General features: G+C 36.1%; 5 protein-coding genes across 7 annotated transcripts; 4 read left to right on the forward strand and 1 right to left on the reverse strand.

Moving 5' to 3' along the window:
- The first annotated feature begins 200 nt into the window (after positions 1–200).
- AT1G52730 (Transducin/WD40 repeat-like superfamily protein) lies at positions 201–2960 on the forward strand. 3 transcript variants are annotated; one of them, NM_179469.3, is made up of 8 exons: positions 201–417; positions 603–732; positions 914–1049; positions 1155–1236; positions 1601–1776; positions 1887–2024; positions 2120–2259; positions 2486–2960. In NM_179469.3, exons 2-8 carry the CDS (start codon positions 615–617, stop codon positions 2725–2727), a joined length of 1032 nt encoding a protein of 343 aa, NP_849800.1. In that variant the 5' UTR covers positions 201–417; positions 603–614; the 3' UTR covers positions 2728–2960. The 3 variants fall into 3 exon arrangements, with proteins under 3 accessions (NP_849800.1, NP_175682.2, NP_001322934.1); NM_104151.4 differs by having other exon boundaries at positions 201–732; NM_001333562.1 differs by having other exon boundaries at positions 228–417; positions 2120–2913.
- Positions 2961–2984: 24 nt separating this feature from the next.
- Positions 2985–4234, forward strand: HTA9 (histone H2A protein 9). Its single transcript, NM_104152.4, has 2 exons — positions 2985–3265; positions 3674–4234. Exons 1-2 carry the CDS (start codon positions 3158–3160, stop codon positions 3968–3970), a joined length of 405 nt encoding a protein of 134 aa, NP_175683.1. The 5' UTR covers positions 2985–3157; the 3' UTR covers positions 3971–4234.
- On the reverse strand, positions 4214–7089 carry AT1G52750 (alpha/beta-Hydrolases superfamily protein). The gene is made up of 7 exons (NM_104153.4): positions 6687–7089; positions 6320–6606; positions 5543–6235; positions 5315–5443; positions 5039–5242; positions 4741–4941; positions 4214–4650 (listed from the first exon to the last, which is right to left on the reverse strand). The coding sequence occupies exons 1-7, from the start codon at positions 6955–6957 to the stop codon at positions 4534–4536; spliced, it is 1902 nt and encodes a 633-aa protein (NP_175684.3). The 5' UTR covers positions 6958–7089; the 3' UTR covers positions 4214–4533.
- A 1831-nt stretch (positions 7090–8920) lies between these two features.
- LysoPL2 (lysophospholipase 2) lies at positions 8921–10574 on the forward strand. Its single transcript, NM_104154.4, has 3 exons — positions 8921–9466; positions 9580–9925; positions 10013–10574. The coding sequence occupies exons 1-3, from the start codon at positions 9127–9129 to the stop codon at positions 10323–10325; spliced, it is 999 nt and encodes a 332-aa protein (NP_175685.1). The 5' UTR covers positions 8921–9126; the 3' UTR covers positions 10326–10574.
- A 3005-nt stretch (positions 10575–13579) lies between these two features.
- AT1G52770 (Phototropic-responsive NPH3 family protein) lies at positions 13580–15544 on the forward strand. The gene is made up of 2 exons (NM_104155.4): positions 13580–14513; positions 14687–15544. Exons 1-2 carry the CDS (start codon positions 13758–13760, stop codon positions 15293–15295), a joined length of 1365 nt encoding a protein of 454 aa, NP_175686.1. The 5' UTR covers positions 13580–13757; the 3' UTR covers positions 15296–15544.
- The last annotated feature ends 81 nt before the right edge of the window (positions 15545–15625 follow it).

The raw sequence follows: 15625 nt of genomic DNA on the forward strand, positions 1-15625 counted from the left end.
GAAATTTTAATTTATTTATTTAAGAATCATACTTTGTTTTACTTTATTTTCAAAATCATGCTGACAAAAAAAAAACGTACAGTAAAATACACTACTGATTTACGATTTTTTTTTCTAAATAAATTATTTACAAATGGTATTGTGAATTGTTTTGTCAATTACGAAAATATAGGGTCGCTTATTGCAACATATGAAACGTATAGGAACTAAATTAAAAAATACAAATAAAGGTCTTCTCCTTCCCGTCTAGATGTAGAAATCCCTAAAACTTGCTACTGTTTTGCATACGGGGCTTGTACAAATAAAAACCACCCAATTCCTACGCTTTCCTCTACAAATTGTCCCCTTTTTTTTTTAACTTTTATACTTTCAATTCATCTTTGGTTCTGTAGAATTCCCAGGAATCAGCATTCCACTGTAAGCTACTGGTTTCTCTAATTAACTGTAGATCGATCGAACTTTTATAGATTCGGGATTGTTTCTCCCAATATTTCTGTAGAAATTACTACAAAAAAAATTAGATTTTCAGCTACTCTGAGTCTACCTTGAATCGTTTGAAATCGAAAACCCTTTCCTTTAATTTCAAAGAGTCGCTTAATTAGGGTTTAGGATAGATGGAGAAGAAGAAGGTGACGATTCCACAAGTGTGTCATGGCCATTCAAGACCTGTTGTTGATTTGTTCTACAGTCCAATTACTCCTGACGGTTTCTTCCTCATCAGCGCTAGCAAAGGTGATAATACTTTTGGTTTCTTACAAAAGTTTGGATTTTTTTGGTCAATTTAGTTACTAGAACTGTGCAAAAATTCATGTTGATCGAATTGAGAACTTACAAAAGTCTTTGAGTTTTCTCTGAGTAATACTTATTTCGTAGTTCATAGAGTTTTGAGAATACTCATGTCTTGATGGTTTAGATTCGCATCCAATGTTGAGAAATGGGGAAACTGGAGACTGGATTGGTACATTTGAAGGGCATAAAGGTGCAGTTTGGAGTTCTTGTCTGGATAACAATGCATTACGTGCTGCATCTGCTTCTGCCGATTTTTCAGCGTATGTGTTTAATTTTTTTTGGTTCATTAAGTCATTATTTGCGTATGTTTTATGTTCTTAGATACAGCACATTTATCCAATTTTTTGTTATCTTGTTTTGTTCAGCAAACTTTGGGATGCGTTAACAGGGGATGTGCTGCATTCTTTTGAGCACAAGCATATTGTCCGAGCATGCGCCTTCTCAGAGGTTCGTTCAACCTATTTACTCTCTCCATATAGATTCTCGATTTGGTCAACTGGGGTTTTGTAAGATGGTAGGCTAAAAGAATTGGAATTATCTACTGAAATACTTTAATCCTGTTTTGTCTTTATAGGCATAAGCTTTTGTATCTCTGTGTTTTGGATTATCGGTTGTGGGCAGGTTGTTATGTAATAGCTCTTATTCAGGCAACTGCACGGAATTTAAGTAAAAAGCTTTGAGGATTTGTTTAATTAGGTGATAGTGAAATTGTTCTTCAGATTGGACTATTCTTAAACATTTGTTGTTTGTGGATGGTGTCGATCCGCTTTTATGCATCGTCACTAATTGAATGACATTTTTCTTTCACTAGGATACAAAATCGTTGCTCACAGGAGGGTTTGAGAAAATTCTTCGTGTTTTTGACATGAATCGGTTGGATGCACCTCCTACAGAAGTTGATAAATCTCCTGGTTCTATCAGAACCCTCACATGGCTTCACAGTGATCAAACAATATTAAGTTCATGTACTGATATTGGCGGTGTAAGGTATGAACTAAACAAGACACAGACTAAATACACATTGTCGCACATAAAAAGGCATAGTTTGATAGACGTTTTGTTTGCTTTTCCGTCTCCTCTACTGCTATCTTATACAGGTTATGGGATGTGAGGAGTGGGAAAATTGTGCAAACGTTAGAAACTAAGTCTCCTGTCACCAGTGCTGAAGTGAGCCAAGATGGACGGTATATAACAACTGCTGATGGGTCAACTGTTAAATTCTGGGACGCTAACCAGTAAGTTCTCATTCTAGGAAGAGAATCAAATATTTTCTAATTACCTTTTGTATCTTGCTCAAACCCCATCTTTGCCCCTTGCTTTTTCTTCCAAGTTTTGGACTAGTGAAGAGTTACGACATGCCCTGCAATATTGAATCTGCATCGTTGGAGCCAAAGTCTGGTGAAAAATTTGTTGCTGGTGGAGAGGATATGTGGGTCCGAGTGTTTGATTTCTACACTGGCGAAGAGATTGGTAAGTGACTTTCAAAACATCTATGCTATCATATTCCAAATCAGACACTGTCATATTACCTTTTTGTCGTCCAAGTTAAATTCCAGATAGCTTCAAGCTTAATTGGAGTTTCTGACTCTGTTATAAACTCCATGAGTGAAGAGCTTAATAGATCTTTGAAGCATGGTTCTTTAAGCTCCTGCGAGGTTTTGGTTTTCTGATTGTTTCATTTGTGTCTGAAACTTAGGATGCAACAAGGGACATCACGGTCCAGTACACTGCGTTAGGTTTACTCCCACTGGTTTATCCTATGCCTCGGGATCTGAAGACGGGACAATCAGAATCTGGCAAACAACACCAGCAAATCCCGAAGAGAACGAAACTAGCTCGAGGAGAGTGAAGCATAGCGTGGATGAAGTTTCAAAGAAGATTGAAGGCTTTCACATCAACAAAGAAGGAAAAACCGCAGAGAAACCATCTGATACTTAAGCTAAACTGAGCGTACAAAAAGCCTCTATATGTCTTAGTTCATGATTTGCTATGTTTTGTTTCCAGACTGAATGATTATACAGAGAAAACAAACAAAGATCTCCCTCTCTTCTTTTGAATCAAAACATGGGTGTTAAAATTTAATAGTTTTCTTTCAAGTGTCTTTTTCAATATTGAACTAAATTTAGGGACGAATTTGTGATTTATGATTATTTGACTTTAGATTGGGCTTGGGCTTTTTTCGCAGGTTGGGGTATAAGGGTAAAATCGTCATTTGACAGACCGACTTGTCTCTCTCTATCTGGGGAAAACGTCTATCGGGAGACTCCTCTTCGAGCTCATCTTCTTCTCTCTCTTTTTATCTTTGGTTGTGCGATCTCCTTTCTCTTTCAATCTCCAAGGATTTTACTGTGAGATATTTGGCGGGAAAATGTCGGGGAAAGGTGCTAAAGGTTTGATTATGGGGAAACCCAGCGGTAGCGACAAGGATAAGGACAAGAAGAAGCCTATCACTCGTTCTTCTCGAGCTGGTCTCCAGGTAGATTATAATCTCCCTCACACTCTAAGTCTTCCGTGTCTGTTTCTTTGGGAATCGAAATGGTCTTATACACCTGAACGATTAGTAGATCGCGTTTAAGTGGTAGATCGATGAGATTCTGAGCTAGATTTGGTAATTTCAGCTGAGAATTAGAGACATTGGGATGCGAGATTTGGTTTTCTATTGTGTTATCTGCTGGAGAATTGTTTCATTAAGCTTTTATGGTTGATATTGAACCCGATCTTTGATTTCACGGAGTCTTGTTGTTACAGCTACCTTGTGAATTGAATTCGGAGTTTTTTTTGTAGAGATTTATTGTCATATATGAAATGTTTCTGGGAGCAATTGAGATTTGAGTATTCATTTAGGTTCCATTGTTGTGGCTAATTGAATTTACATTGTGTGCAGTTCCCAGTTGGTAGGGTGCATCGTCTGTTAAAGACAAGGTCCACTGCTCATGGAAGGGTTGGAGCAACTGCAGCTGTTTACACAGCAGCAATATTGGAGTATCTGACTGCAGAAGTTTTGGAGTTGGCTGGTAACGCCAGCAAGGACTTGAAGGTGAAACGTATCTCGCCGAGGCATTTGCAGCTTGCGATTCGTGGAGATGAGGAGCTCGATACTCTCATCAAAGGAACTATAGCTGGTGGTGGAGTCATCCCTCATATCCACAAGAGTCTCATCAACAAATCCGCCAAGGAATAGGACTTTTTTAGTTACCCGCTTTGTTCTGTGTTGCTTTTCTGTTTTCTAAATGTTTTTAAGAGTTGTTGTTTGATAAGATGCTAGAGAAGCTCTTTTTAGGATCGTTTGCTATTGTTCGTTCGATCAGCGTACTTTGTGTTAGAGACGCCAGTCGATTTATCTATCTTTAAAAATGTATTCGAATGATTATCCAAAAACCATTTCTGACTACCTACCTTGCTGGTTTGTTCGCTGGAGAAGCTTGAAAGCAAATTCATTGGGAAGGATTTGTATTATCTCTAAATAGAATTCATATATACATCATACATAAGTAAAAATCACAGGTTTGTGTTTAAGAAAATTAGGCTGATAATATTCACTTGGCCTAGTTGACGTCGATGTGATTCTGAAGCAAAGTTCTTTGTAGCAAATCTGGTGGGAGTTTTAATCCCTTTAAGAATACACTGATGCCTGATTTACGCTGATGGATGGAACCACGAAAAATCGTATTCTTGTGTAGAGAGCTCCTGATGTTCTCGCAGATGTTTCCATCAAACTCTTCTTTGAGATGGTCTTGTGTGGTTTTAGGAGTTTGGTAGTTTAGGTATCAGTCTGCAAATGAAGGAGCCGAGAGCGGAAACAAGTGTTGTAGGACACTCCTCGTGTGGCAGATGGCCGCAACCAGAGATCTCTACTAGTCTCTGTGAGCGCACACAAAATACATAGACTTAGATTCAAGATAGCAGAAACTAAGTTATGAAAGTCTTGTTGAGAGAGGAGGTGAAACTTACAGAATTAGTGAGTTTTGAAGCCAGAACTTGTGAAGATTTCAAAGGAACAAGAGCATCTTCAGCTCCGGCAACAACTAAAACTGGAAGATCTCCTATGGATTTTACAAGAGCTGATGCGTTTTGAGGTGAAAGTATCATCTCATATGATAACTTGCTTATCTCATTGAGTGCTTCATCCCAAGCTTCTAAACACAGAGGAGCCTGAAAATATTTAATCCCACAAGAAGGCGTTGAGTAAAATGTAACTACCTAATCTCTAATGGCATTTTGTTGGTTATAAAGTGAAACTAGTGACTACCTTGTACAGCATTGTGATATCAGTAGTTAGCTTGGTGGTGTCACACCATGCACGCCGGTTCACCAATTGGGTAATCTCGGTTCGCAATAAAGGACGGACCAAGTGCTTCTTCCTAAGTGAAGTATGAAGTAGTATCCTTGCAAAGGCAGGAACTACTTCTCTTGATAAGCTAACGTTTATCAAAACCACCCCTTTGATTGTGATCTGTAAGCAACAAGGATATTGTCAGTGACAAGTAACACAAAGTGAGAAGCCTCTAAAGGAACTGATTCTTACATTGTGTTTCGAGGTAGATGCTTGCATTCTTTCAGCGGCCTTGAGAGCAAGTAAACCACCATCGTCATGGCCAACGAGTATCACCGAAGAAAACCCCATCTCAGAACAAAATGAAAGTAGTAGATCAACCTGTGAATCAAGTATGTCAAAAAAGAGATAGAAGAAGAAGAAGCGTATACAACTTATATACAGAACATTTTCAACAGTTACATATCTAAAGAAACTTACTTGGCTTTCAAGCTTGTAAGGGTTAGCTAGATTTCTCTTCTCCCAATCTTTCCGGATAAGTCTAGAGGTTAATCCCCAACCAGGCCGGTCATAAGCAACGACTCTGCAACCGAGCTGAAGAGACAACTCTCCCATTACATGCCTCCATGAGAAAACTCCTCCTCCAAATCCATGGACTAGAACTATACCAGTATTCTCATCCTTTTCCATATCGTCCCCGAGTTTGATAGAATTTATTTGATTCACACCATCCTTATCAAACAAGCTAATGGGTGTAGTGTTGTGACTAGCTAAGAGAGGATCATATAACGATGATCTATCGGGCTGAATAGTGTAGCTTCGATGAAAATGACTGTTCTGAGTTTGGGAGGTTAAGTTTGACATCTGCTTGTCTAATAGTCTTGATCTTCTCGCATTCATCTCCGCTGCAGAATCGCTTATAATAACGAAGGAAGATACAGACGGTGAGGTACGCTGCTTGTAATGGACATATAAGCCTTGAATCTTGATGAATAAACTGTCTGCATTTGCAAGTAGTCTTGGTTGTAGCAGCTCTTCTCTATCCAAAGATGTTCCCCTGAAAGATTTTTGTCTAAATTCACCGGCAAAAGTTAATATTTTGCAGTTTGATCGAGTGAAAGATTGACGATGAGCCTTCTTGTAACCAGAAAAACCCGATTTACATGAGAGAACCTGCAAAATACCATAGAAAAGAGATGAGCTTCAACCACAAATATCTCAAGCTAATAAGTGAGAACAGGAGAGCAGTGTTTTTACAGCTTCTTGGTCAATCTTGTGGTACATTAGCTTCCTTCTTGCTCCACAGCTTTTTCGATAAGCTACCACGACATGAGCTAGACCGAAAACCGCAGAAGATAGTAACAAAACCGGCATTCCCCATGAGATCTTGAGGTGATAGACCTTAGCCTCCTCAAGAGTAGAATTCACAGTGAAAACACAAGTTTTAACCAAAAGAAGAAGAATCCCTCCAAAGGAAGATAACATTACTGTTTCAAGATACAGACCATAAGCTAATCTTGTGTCTTCACATAACCAAGAGAGACCTGTTTCAATAGAAGCTCAATGAATCAGAATGCTAACATTTGTGTTTTGAGTAAGAGAGAATTAATGAGTCCGTACTTACAGATAATGACGAGAGATCTAATGAGCGAGACGAGTGGTACATCAATGAGAGAGGTCTTGAAACTATACTGACGAAAATGTTGTGCAGGGGAGTGACACGTGAGGCACGTGATGCTAGAGACGATAAGACAAGGAACTACCACATCAGCCACCGTGATCAGAACCGGTAATGAAGAAGCTAACAGAGACGCCGTCATTGCTGCCACAAAGAACATCGTCCTTAAACATCTTCGTGCTTTCTCCGCCACAATCCATGACTTCCACGCCGCCATCTATAAATCCGGTGGTGGCTAAAACAACTTCACCATTTTTTTCGAATTCAGACAAAACGTTATAGCTTTATGTAATTAAAACTTTGTAACGGTTGATATATTATAGAAAACAATGCAATTTTCAAATATTATTGGTACACAGAATAAAGTAATGAGTTGTATAAGATAAAGTAAATAAATGAGTGGGAAATATTAAATGATTAATGGACCAAAAGACAGCAAAGACAAAGAAATGATAAGTGTGTTTGGAGGAAGAGTGGCACATAGAAGCATGTGAATGTTAGGTTCACTCTTATAATATTCTTCCAGCCATTTTCTTCTGTCTTTGTTCCCCCAAAAGTTTAGCTTACTTACTATGTATACACCTTTTGTTTTTACTAAAATTCGTTTTTATTAAATAATTTGGTAACAAATCATATCGTAATTTATCAAATCACGACTGCTAATTTTCTTTGTTTGTTTACTCTATAAATAACGAATATCCATTTTTGTTATGTATGCAAAGAAAGGAAAAAAGGTTTTAACTTTTCAGAAACTAGAAAATATGGCTGTCTACAGATAATTGAGATGCAATAATTATGAAGCAATGATCTGGCAGAAGAAATCAAGATGTTGTTTATGAATTATGACTAGATAATTATGGGATCTTTAATATCAGAAAGTAAACAAAAATCTTCTTATAATGCATAATTGAATAACAAATCAATACTTTAATAATTATGTTCCCATGCATGTTACTGCAGAAACATTGGAATAAAAATGGTACACCGATTTATGTACGTTGCATATCAATACAAATATACAATACGAGGAAACTACTTAATAATCTATTTTTTTCTTTTCTTTCAAAGAAATACTTAATAATGTATATACTATGATTTATCTTATATGTTCAATTGTTCATAAACATTAGATGAGTCATCCTTCTTATTATTACACATCTTTCTCGTATCAAATTAATTTATCTATCTATAAATCATTGTGATTTTGTTTATTATTCATGATTGCTCGGAAGCTTCTTGTTTAATAAAAATTTATTGCCAAAATAATAGAAATCGTAATGTATATTAGACTTATTACTTTATTAGTATTACGCATTTGGTGGTTCACAATTAGGAATACTGTATACATTTTGTCTAGAAGAGAAGTATAAATGGGCCGATAGTTTAACTACCAGAAGGCCCAATGTGTTTTAAAAAACAATGCCCACTTACCAATTCTTTCAAGTTTTCAACTAGATTGGTGGGGAAAATTGACGATTAAACCGGACGGACGGTATAATCCATTGGGGTAGGTAGGGAAACGAGCGAACCGAACCGGGGGTAGGTGAAGTCTTATCCGACATGAACCAAATCGGGTCGGGTCGAATCCTTACACCAACTTTTCGCACCAACTCTCTACTGACCCTACCAACCCCCATAGTGGTTGGTGAAAGGACTAATCATTTTCTAATTTTTTCTTAATCATATATTTTTTACATTTAAATCACATGGATAAGATCGTAAAGTTGCTAAATGACGAACCAAAATGATCTGTAATAACGACACAAAGTCATACTATAATACATAAAAAAAATATGCAACTGAAACCAGATGATAATTTATAGTTTTACACTTTTATTGAATTATTAGAATGTGAAAAATGAATCTTTATTTAAATATTGTATGCTTATTATAAATTTTAAATTTACATAAACGAATTACTAATATTTTTATATATAAATAATTTACTTATTGTAGGACTATAAATATATAATTAAGTAATGTGAATAATAAGATACAAAAAATTTAAATATATTTATGGTATGTTTTCTATTTTCAGTGATATATTTTTATTAAAAAGAGCCGAACTTTATTAGACAGTATACTAATTGTTGTCTAAACCAATCAGAAGGCTAACCAATCTTATTAATAAAATATAATTTGACTAAAACCAAAATGTTCACATAGTTTTGATATACATTATTATGGCTAATGGGTTAATCTTTAGGACAAAATGGATTATTTTTGCATTATACAAAATTTAAAATAATATAAATGACATTTTCTTTAATTAATTGTATTTAATGCCGTATATATTAAGTATAAACTCATTTCTCTTCCTCTTGAAAAACTCACTTTATCACCACCAAAAACCAAAATTCACTGCCAAAAAAAACACATCAAAACGATGCCGTCGGAAGCGGAGAGCTCAGCGAATTCAGCTCCGGCAACTCCGCCACCACCACCGAATTTCTGGGGAACCATGCCGGAGGAAGAGTACTACACTTCACAAGGAGTACGTAACAGCAAATCATACTTCGAAACACCAAACGGCAAGCTCTTCACTCAGAGCTTCTTACCATTAGATGGTGAAATCAAAGGCACTGTGTACATGTCTCATGGATACGGATCCGATACAAGCTGGATGTTTCAGAAGATCTGTATGAGTTTCTCTAGTTGGGGTTACGCTGTTTTCGCCGCCGATCTTCTCGGTCACGGCCGTTCCGATGGTATCCGCTGCTACATGGGTTCGTTTACTTCGTTCCTCTGTTTTGATAAGATAAATTTTCCATCTTTGTGTAATTGATAAGATAATTTACGATCTTTAGGTGATTAAAGATTGGATTTTTATGGTTATTAGGTGATATGGAGAAAGTTGCAGCAACATCATTGGCTTTCTTCAAGCATGTTCGTTGTAGTGATCCATATAAGGATCTTCCGGCTTTTCTGTTTGGTGAATCGATGGGAGGTCTTGTGACGCTTTTGATGTATTTTCAATCGGAACCTGAGACTTGGACCGGTTTGATGTTTTCGGCTCCTCTCTTTGTTATCCCTGAGGATATGAAACCAAGCAAGGCTCATCTTTTTGCTTATGGTCTCCTCTTTGGTTTGGCTGATACGTGGGCTGCAATGCCGGATAATAAGATGGTTGGGAAGGCTATCAAGGACCCTGAAAAGCTTAAGATCATCGCTTCTAACCCGCAAAGGTACTATTAAACTTCTTGGAAGCAAACATAGTATAAAGCTTGAGACTTTACTTTGGAAGCTATAAAAGTTTGGATTTTGCATTGTAGATATACAGGGAAGCCTAGAGTGGGAACAATGAGAGAGTTACTGAGGAAGACTCAATACGTTCAGGAGAATTTCGGGAAAGTTACTATTCCGGTGTTTACGGCGCACGGGACAGCGGATGGAGTAACATGTCCTACATCTTCGAAGCTACTATACGAAAAAGCGTCAAGCGCTGATAAAACGTTGAAGATCTATGAAGGGATGTATCACTCGCTGATTCAAGGAGAGCCTGACGAGAACGCTGAGATAGTCTTGAAGGATATGAGAGAGTGGATCGATGAGAAGGTTAAGAAGTATGGATCTAAAACCGCTTGAACAAAGCTACATTTGTGTTACAAGAACTTGAAGAGAAATGTATATTGATGTTATGATCCGTATCGTCGATTTGACTTGTTTTGTTGTCTGTTGTAATCCAAGAACATGAATTTTCTGATGTAAGAACTTATAATATCATGGATTACAGAAATCCTTTTATCATTTCTAAACCTTGGATTAAGTACTTATACAAGATTAACATGTTTAATGAGCATGGACATAGCATAAAAGATATAATCTTTATTTCAATTTTTGGCTTGTGGCTATGGCTGCGATTGTGAACACAAGTGTTACGCAAAACATATTTATAATCAAAAACGGGACCATGCAATACAATGTTGTGTAGTGTGCTTAGGATTCATCTTCAAAAGGGAAGATGTTTAAGTTTCTTTCGTCGGTGTTTTCAACTCTGTTTTTATCCACACGTACATTATTGTCCTAGAGAATATTTAAGACACGTCCACGTTCCTATGTTTGTACGTATTACCATTGTAAAGTTTTGTATGTTATATCTTTTGGCATTATAAGGAGGGGAAGACTTTGTCTTTCTCTTTATCTCTATCTTCTTCTTAGCCTCTCAAATCATGTCCAACGGTAGGATTGTGTCCCTAACCAGCCGTTTGGCCAGTCTCTTATCTTTTACACAAGTAAAATATCTCAATGTTTTCGTGTTTTCTTATTTGCCAAGACTTGAGTGTTCCTCTATCCCTTCAACTTGGTTCATATTTTGATCCATGACTTAGTTTCCTTTTTGTGTGTTAAGAGGTATTGATCCAACAAAATCTGCTTCAACCTTACATTTGTGTTACATGATATGTAGAGAATTGTATATAAATGATCCATGAGATTATGGCTTTGTTTTGTTGTTTGTGACTTTGTGTTGATCCAAGAACTTTATTTTCGTGATGTAATATCATAAATATATCAAAAGATTACAGAAATCCTATTTTATCAGAGTAACATGTTACTGAGACAATAAACATGCATGGAAACAAAATAGAAGTAATTGTTAATTTTGGCTAGTGGTTATGGTTGCGATGTATAATAACAGTAGGACAAGGGACAAAGGTCATCGTATAAACAGAAACCATACAATACAATGTTATGTGGCCTTCATAATCAAACTAAAGAATAAAAAATGTTTAATGTCATTTGTTTGTTTTTCTTAACTCTTTTTGATTCACACGTACGTTGATTGTCCTAGAAAATATATATTGAGGACACGTCCATCTTTTCCCACGTTTTCCCTTTGTGAAATTATGTATATTTTCTAAATATGTTTTTTTTTTGGAATTAATGGAAACATTTTTCGATTTTTGTTTTTCTCTTTATGATCTCTATCTTCTTCTCAGCCTCTCAATCCTCCTCTCCAACGGTAGGATTGTATTCTCCAAACAGCTATATGAGATATGGCCCATCGCATATCTTTTATACATGTAAAATATCTCAATGTTTCTGTGTCGTTTAATTGCCAAGGCTTGAATTTCCGTGATCATATAAAATTTGTGGATTCATACTGTCATACAATGTGAATATTCATTTTGATAATACCATTTGGTCACATTTTGAAGAGTATGTTTTGTTATTTTTGATCATTCACTACATTTATCAAGTTCTTACGTTTTTAAAATGTGATGTCGTGATTTTTCAACATTCGCAACATTCATCAAGTTTTCACATTTTCAAATAGCGATTTCGTTGTTTTTCATCATTAACAATATTTAGCAAGTTTTCTTAAAAATGATTCATGTATGCATGTTTAAAATAATAAATCTACAAAAACTAGTTCTTAACATTCTGTAATTATTCAGCAAATTTGTTTGGGTCAAATGTTCCCATACTATTCTATTATTCCCATATTCATATATCAATCACCACCAAAAGATTTTAGGAAAAATTCTCGAAACAAACCCGAACTATTTAAAATCTGCCAGAAAACTACCTGAACTTTTTTCGTTGTCAAAAAAATATACAAACTAATTTGGGTTAGAAATAAAAAACACAATCTATTATTTTTTTCCGATTACCTCCCTTTGCCGTAACGGCCGTTAACGGCGTTAACCAAATCGGTTAACATTTTCAATTTTATTTATAGAAAATTTCTGGAAAAAACATAACTTATTTAATATTTGCCAAAATAATACCCGAACTTTTTTTCGCTGCCAGAAATATATACAAACTAGTTTAAAGTTGAAATAAAGAGTATGAAGTAGTTTTTTGTTCCAATTTCACTCACTTTGTCGTAATGGTTACAAAAAGGTAACAAAATAAAAATACAATTTTTTTTCATTTTCTTTGCACGTGGTAAATAAGAGTGGCGATAAAGCCGATTTTAAACCCATATAAACCCATAATCTATGGTGAACCTATTTGAATCCTAGTGTTAACATAACACATATATCCATTTCAGAAATTAACCACAATAAACTGAAGAAATTAAAAAAAAAGAACTTTCGTTAACAAAGGGGGTATTTTTTTAATTTATTGTTGCTTACATCGAATCTAGATACATGATAGATATAAAAAAAACAATTTTAGTAATTTAGGATAAAACATACCCATCAACACCATGATTTTGGTTGATATTACTCAAGAACTTAAGGTTTTAGGGGATTGTTTTAATAGTCAAGCTTTTTTAAGAATATTTTGTAAATAAAATTAACAACATTTGACAATTTGGTTAGGGAAATCGAAAAATAAATATAGATCGTGTATTATATTTCTAATTTAAGTTAGTTTGTGTATTTTTATGACAACAAAAAAGTTTATGTATTTTTTTGGCAAATATTAAATAAGTTAGGTTTTTTTCCAATAATTTTTTGTAAATAAAACTAACAGTATTTGACGATTTGGTTAACGTCGTTAACGGTCTGTTACGGCGAAAGGAGTAATTGGAAAAACATAATAAATCGTGTATTTTATTTCCACCCAAAATTAGTTTGTGTATTTTTCTGACAACGAAAAAAGTTCAGTTAGTTTTCTAGCAGATTTTAAATAGTTCGGGTTTTTTTTGGAAATTTTCCCAAAGATTTTATAAACAAATCAACTTGTTTAAGTCTTCTAGCTTATTAAGTTTGAGTTATACGTAACATAATCATATTAAGTTTGTTTCTTTCATTCATAAATCATAACGAATAAATCATACATCATCTGTTGGAATAACTTCTTCTAGGGCCTGAAAATTCCTAAATTTTCCTACAAAAATCTCATAATTGTTTTTGGATTTCTAAAATCTAAGTTGATTGTTTTTATAGGAAATGGCAAGAATTTGCTGTTTCCTTTGGAATTGTACCTTTGAGTCATGATGAGAGGACGACGTTTCAATGTAAGACTTTTCAAGAACAGAGCAAACGTAATTGCTTACACACTCTATAAAACTAACTAAACCCACTTTACACACATTACAACTTCCACCGTGAAAAAAACAAAGACATGGACAAAACATCTTCGCCGGAATCTGCCACCATCTCCACCAAATCTCCGTCAACCTCCACCGGAAAAATGGAGTGTTCTTGGTTCGACGATGGTTGCATTCTTGGCATTGATTATTTCGTCAAAACCATCGCCGGAATCAAATCCAAAGGTGTTCGTCCTGATCTCATTGGATCCATCATCGTTCATTACGCTTCCCAATGGCTCCCTGACCTCTCCGACATCGTCCTAAACTCCGATGACCAGCAACCGCAGCCGCAGCAGCAGTCAGAGAGCTTCTCTGTTACTGCGTTTGTGATGAAGAAACGTTCCTTCGTCGAAACTCTAATCGGAATCATCCCACCTGAGAGAGATTCCGTTCCTTGTGATTTCCTCCTCCGTCTACTCAGAACCGCGAACATGGTCGGAGCAGATGCAAATTACAAGGCGGAGCTCGAGGCGAGGATTTCATGGCAGCTTGATCAAGCTTCACTCAAGGAGCTAATGATACCTTCCTTTAGTCACACGTGTGGGACATTGCTCGATGTCGAGCTCATGACTCGGTTGGTTAAGAAATTTGCTGGCTTAGACAACGAAGGAGTTAAATCCGGTGCTTCCCTAATTAAAGTAGCGAAGCTCGTGGACTCTTACTTAGCAGAAGCCGCCTTAGACGGCGATTTAACCCTCTCGGAGTTTATATCTCTCGTCGAAGCTCTCCCTAACCATGCTCGTGTAACCGAAGATGGGTTATACCGTGCAATTGACACTTATCTCAAGGTAAATGTTAAGTTCAATGAGCTTCACGACTTAAAATTAATTGGTAATGAATGGACTGGCCCGTCTCACATTTATATTTATTTTACATAGTAGAAGTAAAAAAATCGAAAATTTGAAGCATATATAATTTGTGATGGGTTTTATTCAAATTGAATTTTGGTTATGTTACTTAGGCACATCCTAACGTGACCAAGCAAGAAAGGAAGAGACTTTGTGGACTAATAGACAGCAATAAGCTATCAATGGAGGCATCTCTTCACGCTGCACAGAACGATCGTTTACCGGTTAGAACTATTATTCAAGTTTTGTTCTCTGAACAGGCAAAGCTGAGTCATCGCAGCCACAACAATATTGAATGGAGTGGTTCATCGTTCAGTGGCGTTAGGAGCAGCCCTAATCCTTCTGGTTCACACTACTCAGATTCTGGTCCTGCGCGGTGTACGTCCAAACGCGAGATTAATGTTCAGCAAGCAGAGATAAGAAGATTGAGAGAAGATATGGCGAAGCTTAAGTGCGAGTGTGAAGCGATGCAAACACAGTTACATAAGCTGGTTGAGAAGAAAGGAACTTGTACTAGTGGGAATAAAGGTTTTTTTAGGTGGAAGAAGTTGGGATTTAGGAGCGGTTTAAGCGTTAGCGTTGTGGAAAACACGAATGGTGAAGAGTTTGGTAATAATGGAGAAGGTGAAAATTTTGAGTATGTGACTCAAACGCCTGGTAATATGATGACAAAGCTTGTTAAAGGAAGAACACCTTCTAGGTGGAGAAAATCTATGTCTTGAAAAACCGTCTTTAGTTTCTGTTCTTGTTGTTGCCTTCTTGTGCATTTGTTCTTCAGTCTTTGTGTCTGAATCTAATATTTTGTACATTTTGTAAGCTCATATAGTCATATCGATGGCTTGTGGGTCAAGTTTCACAATGGTTTTTATCTTATCCAAGACTCTCTTAGAATCTTAGATTCTTGTACATCTTGTTTCTCTGTTTTATCATCAGTTAGTTTCTTATCTTCGAAACACTACAAGTCTACAATAGGTTTTAAGACATTTTCTTTGGTTTCTCACTGTCTTGGTTTGTTCCTCTTCAATTTCCTAATGCTTTTTGTCTTTCACTTT

The sequence above is a fragment of the Arabidopsis thaliana genome (assembly GCF_000001735.4).
Source record: "Arabidopsis thaliana chromosome 1 sequence".
NCBI classification, from domain to species: Eukaryota; Viridiplantae; Streptophyta; class Magnoliopsida; order Brassicales; family Brassicaceae; genus Arabidopsis; species Arabidopsis thaliana.

Bases quoted from the DNA above. Each gene is read 5' to 3' on its own strand.
- AT1G52730 (NM_104151.4), top strand. From the start codon at position 615: ATGGAGAAGAAGAAGGTGACGATTCCACAAGTGTGTCATGGCCATTCA. The intron at 1,050-1,154 runs GTATGTGTTTAA...TGTTTTGTTCAG, and splicing joins GCTTCTGCCGATTTTTCAGC to CAAACTTTGGGATGCGTTAA. The intron at 2,025-2,119 runs GTAAGTTCTCAT...TTTTCTTCCAAG, and splicing joins AAATTCTGGGACGCTAACCA to TTTTGGACTAGTGAAGAGTT.
- HTA9 (NM_104152.4), top strand. From the start codon at position 3,158: ATGTCGGGGAAAGGTGCTAAAGGTTTGATTATGGGGAAACCCAGCGGT. The intron at 3,266-3,673 runs GTAGATTATAAT...CATTGTGTGCAG, and splicing joins CTTCTCGAGCTGGTCTCCAG to TTCCCAGTTGGTAGGGTGCA.
- AT1G52750 (NM_104153.4), bottom strand. From the start codon at position 6,957: ATGGCGGCGTGGAAGTCATGGATTGTGGCGGAGAAAGCACGAAGATGT. The intron at 6,236-6,319 runs GTAAAAACACTG...GGTATTTTGCAG, and splicing joins ACAAGATTGACCAAGAAGCT to GTTCTCTCATGTAAATCGGG. The intron at 4,942-5,038 runs GTAGTCACTAGT...AAATATTTTCAG, and splicing joins ATATCACAATGCTGTACAAG to GCTCCTCTGTGTTTAGAAGC.
- LysoPL2 (NM_104154.4), top strand. From the start codon at position 9,127: ATGCCGTCGGAAGCGGAGAGCTCAGCGAATTCAGCTCCGGCAACTCCG. The intron at 9,467-9,579 runs GTTCGTTTACTT...TATGGTTATTAG, and splicing joins TGGTATCCGCTGCTACATGG to GTGATATGGAGAAAGTTGCA. The intron at 9,926-10,012 runs GTACTATTAAAC...TTTGCATTGTAG, and splicing joins ATCGCTTCTAACCCGCAAAG to ATATACAGGGAAGCCTAGAG.
- AT1G52770 (NM_104155.4), top strand. From the start codon at position 13,758: ATGGACAAAACATCTTCGCCGGAATCTGCCACCATCTCCACCAAATCT. The intron at 14,514-14,686 runs GTAAATGTTAAG...TATGTTACTTAG, and splicing joins CAATTGACACTTATCTCAAG to GCACATCCTAACGTGACCAA.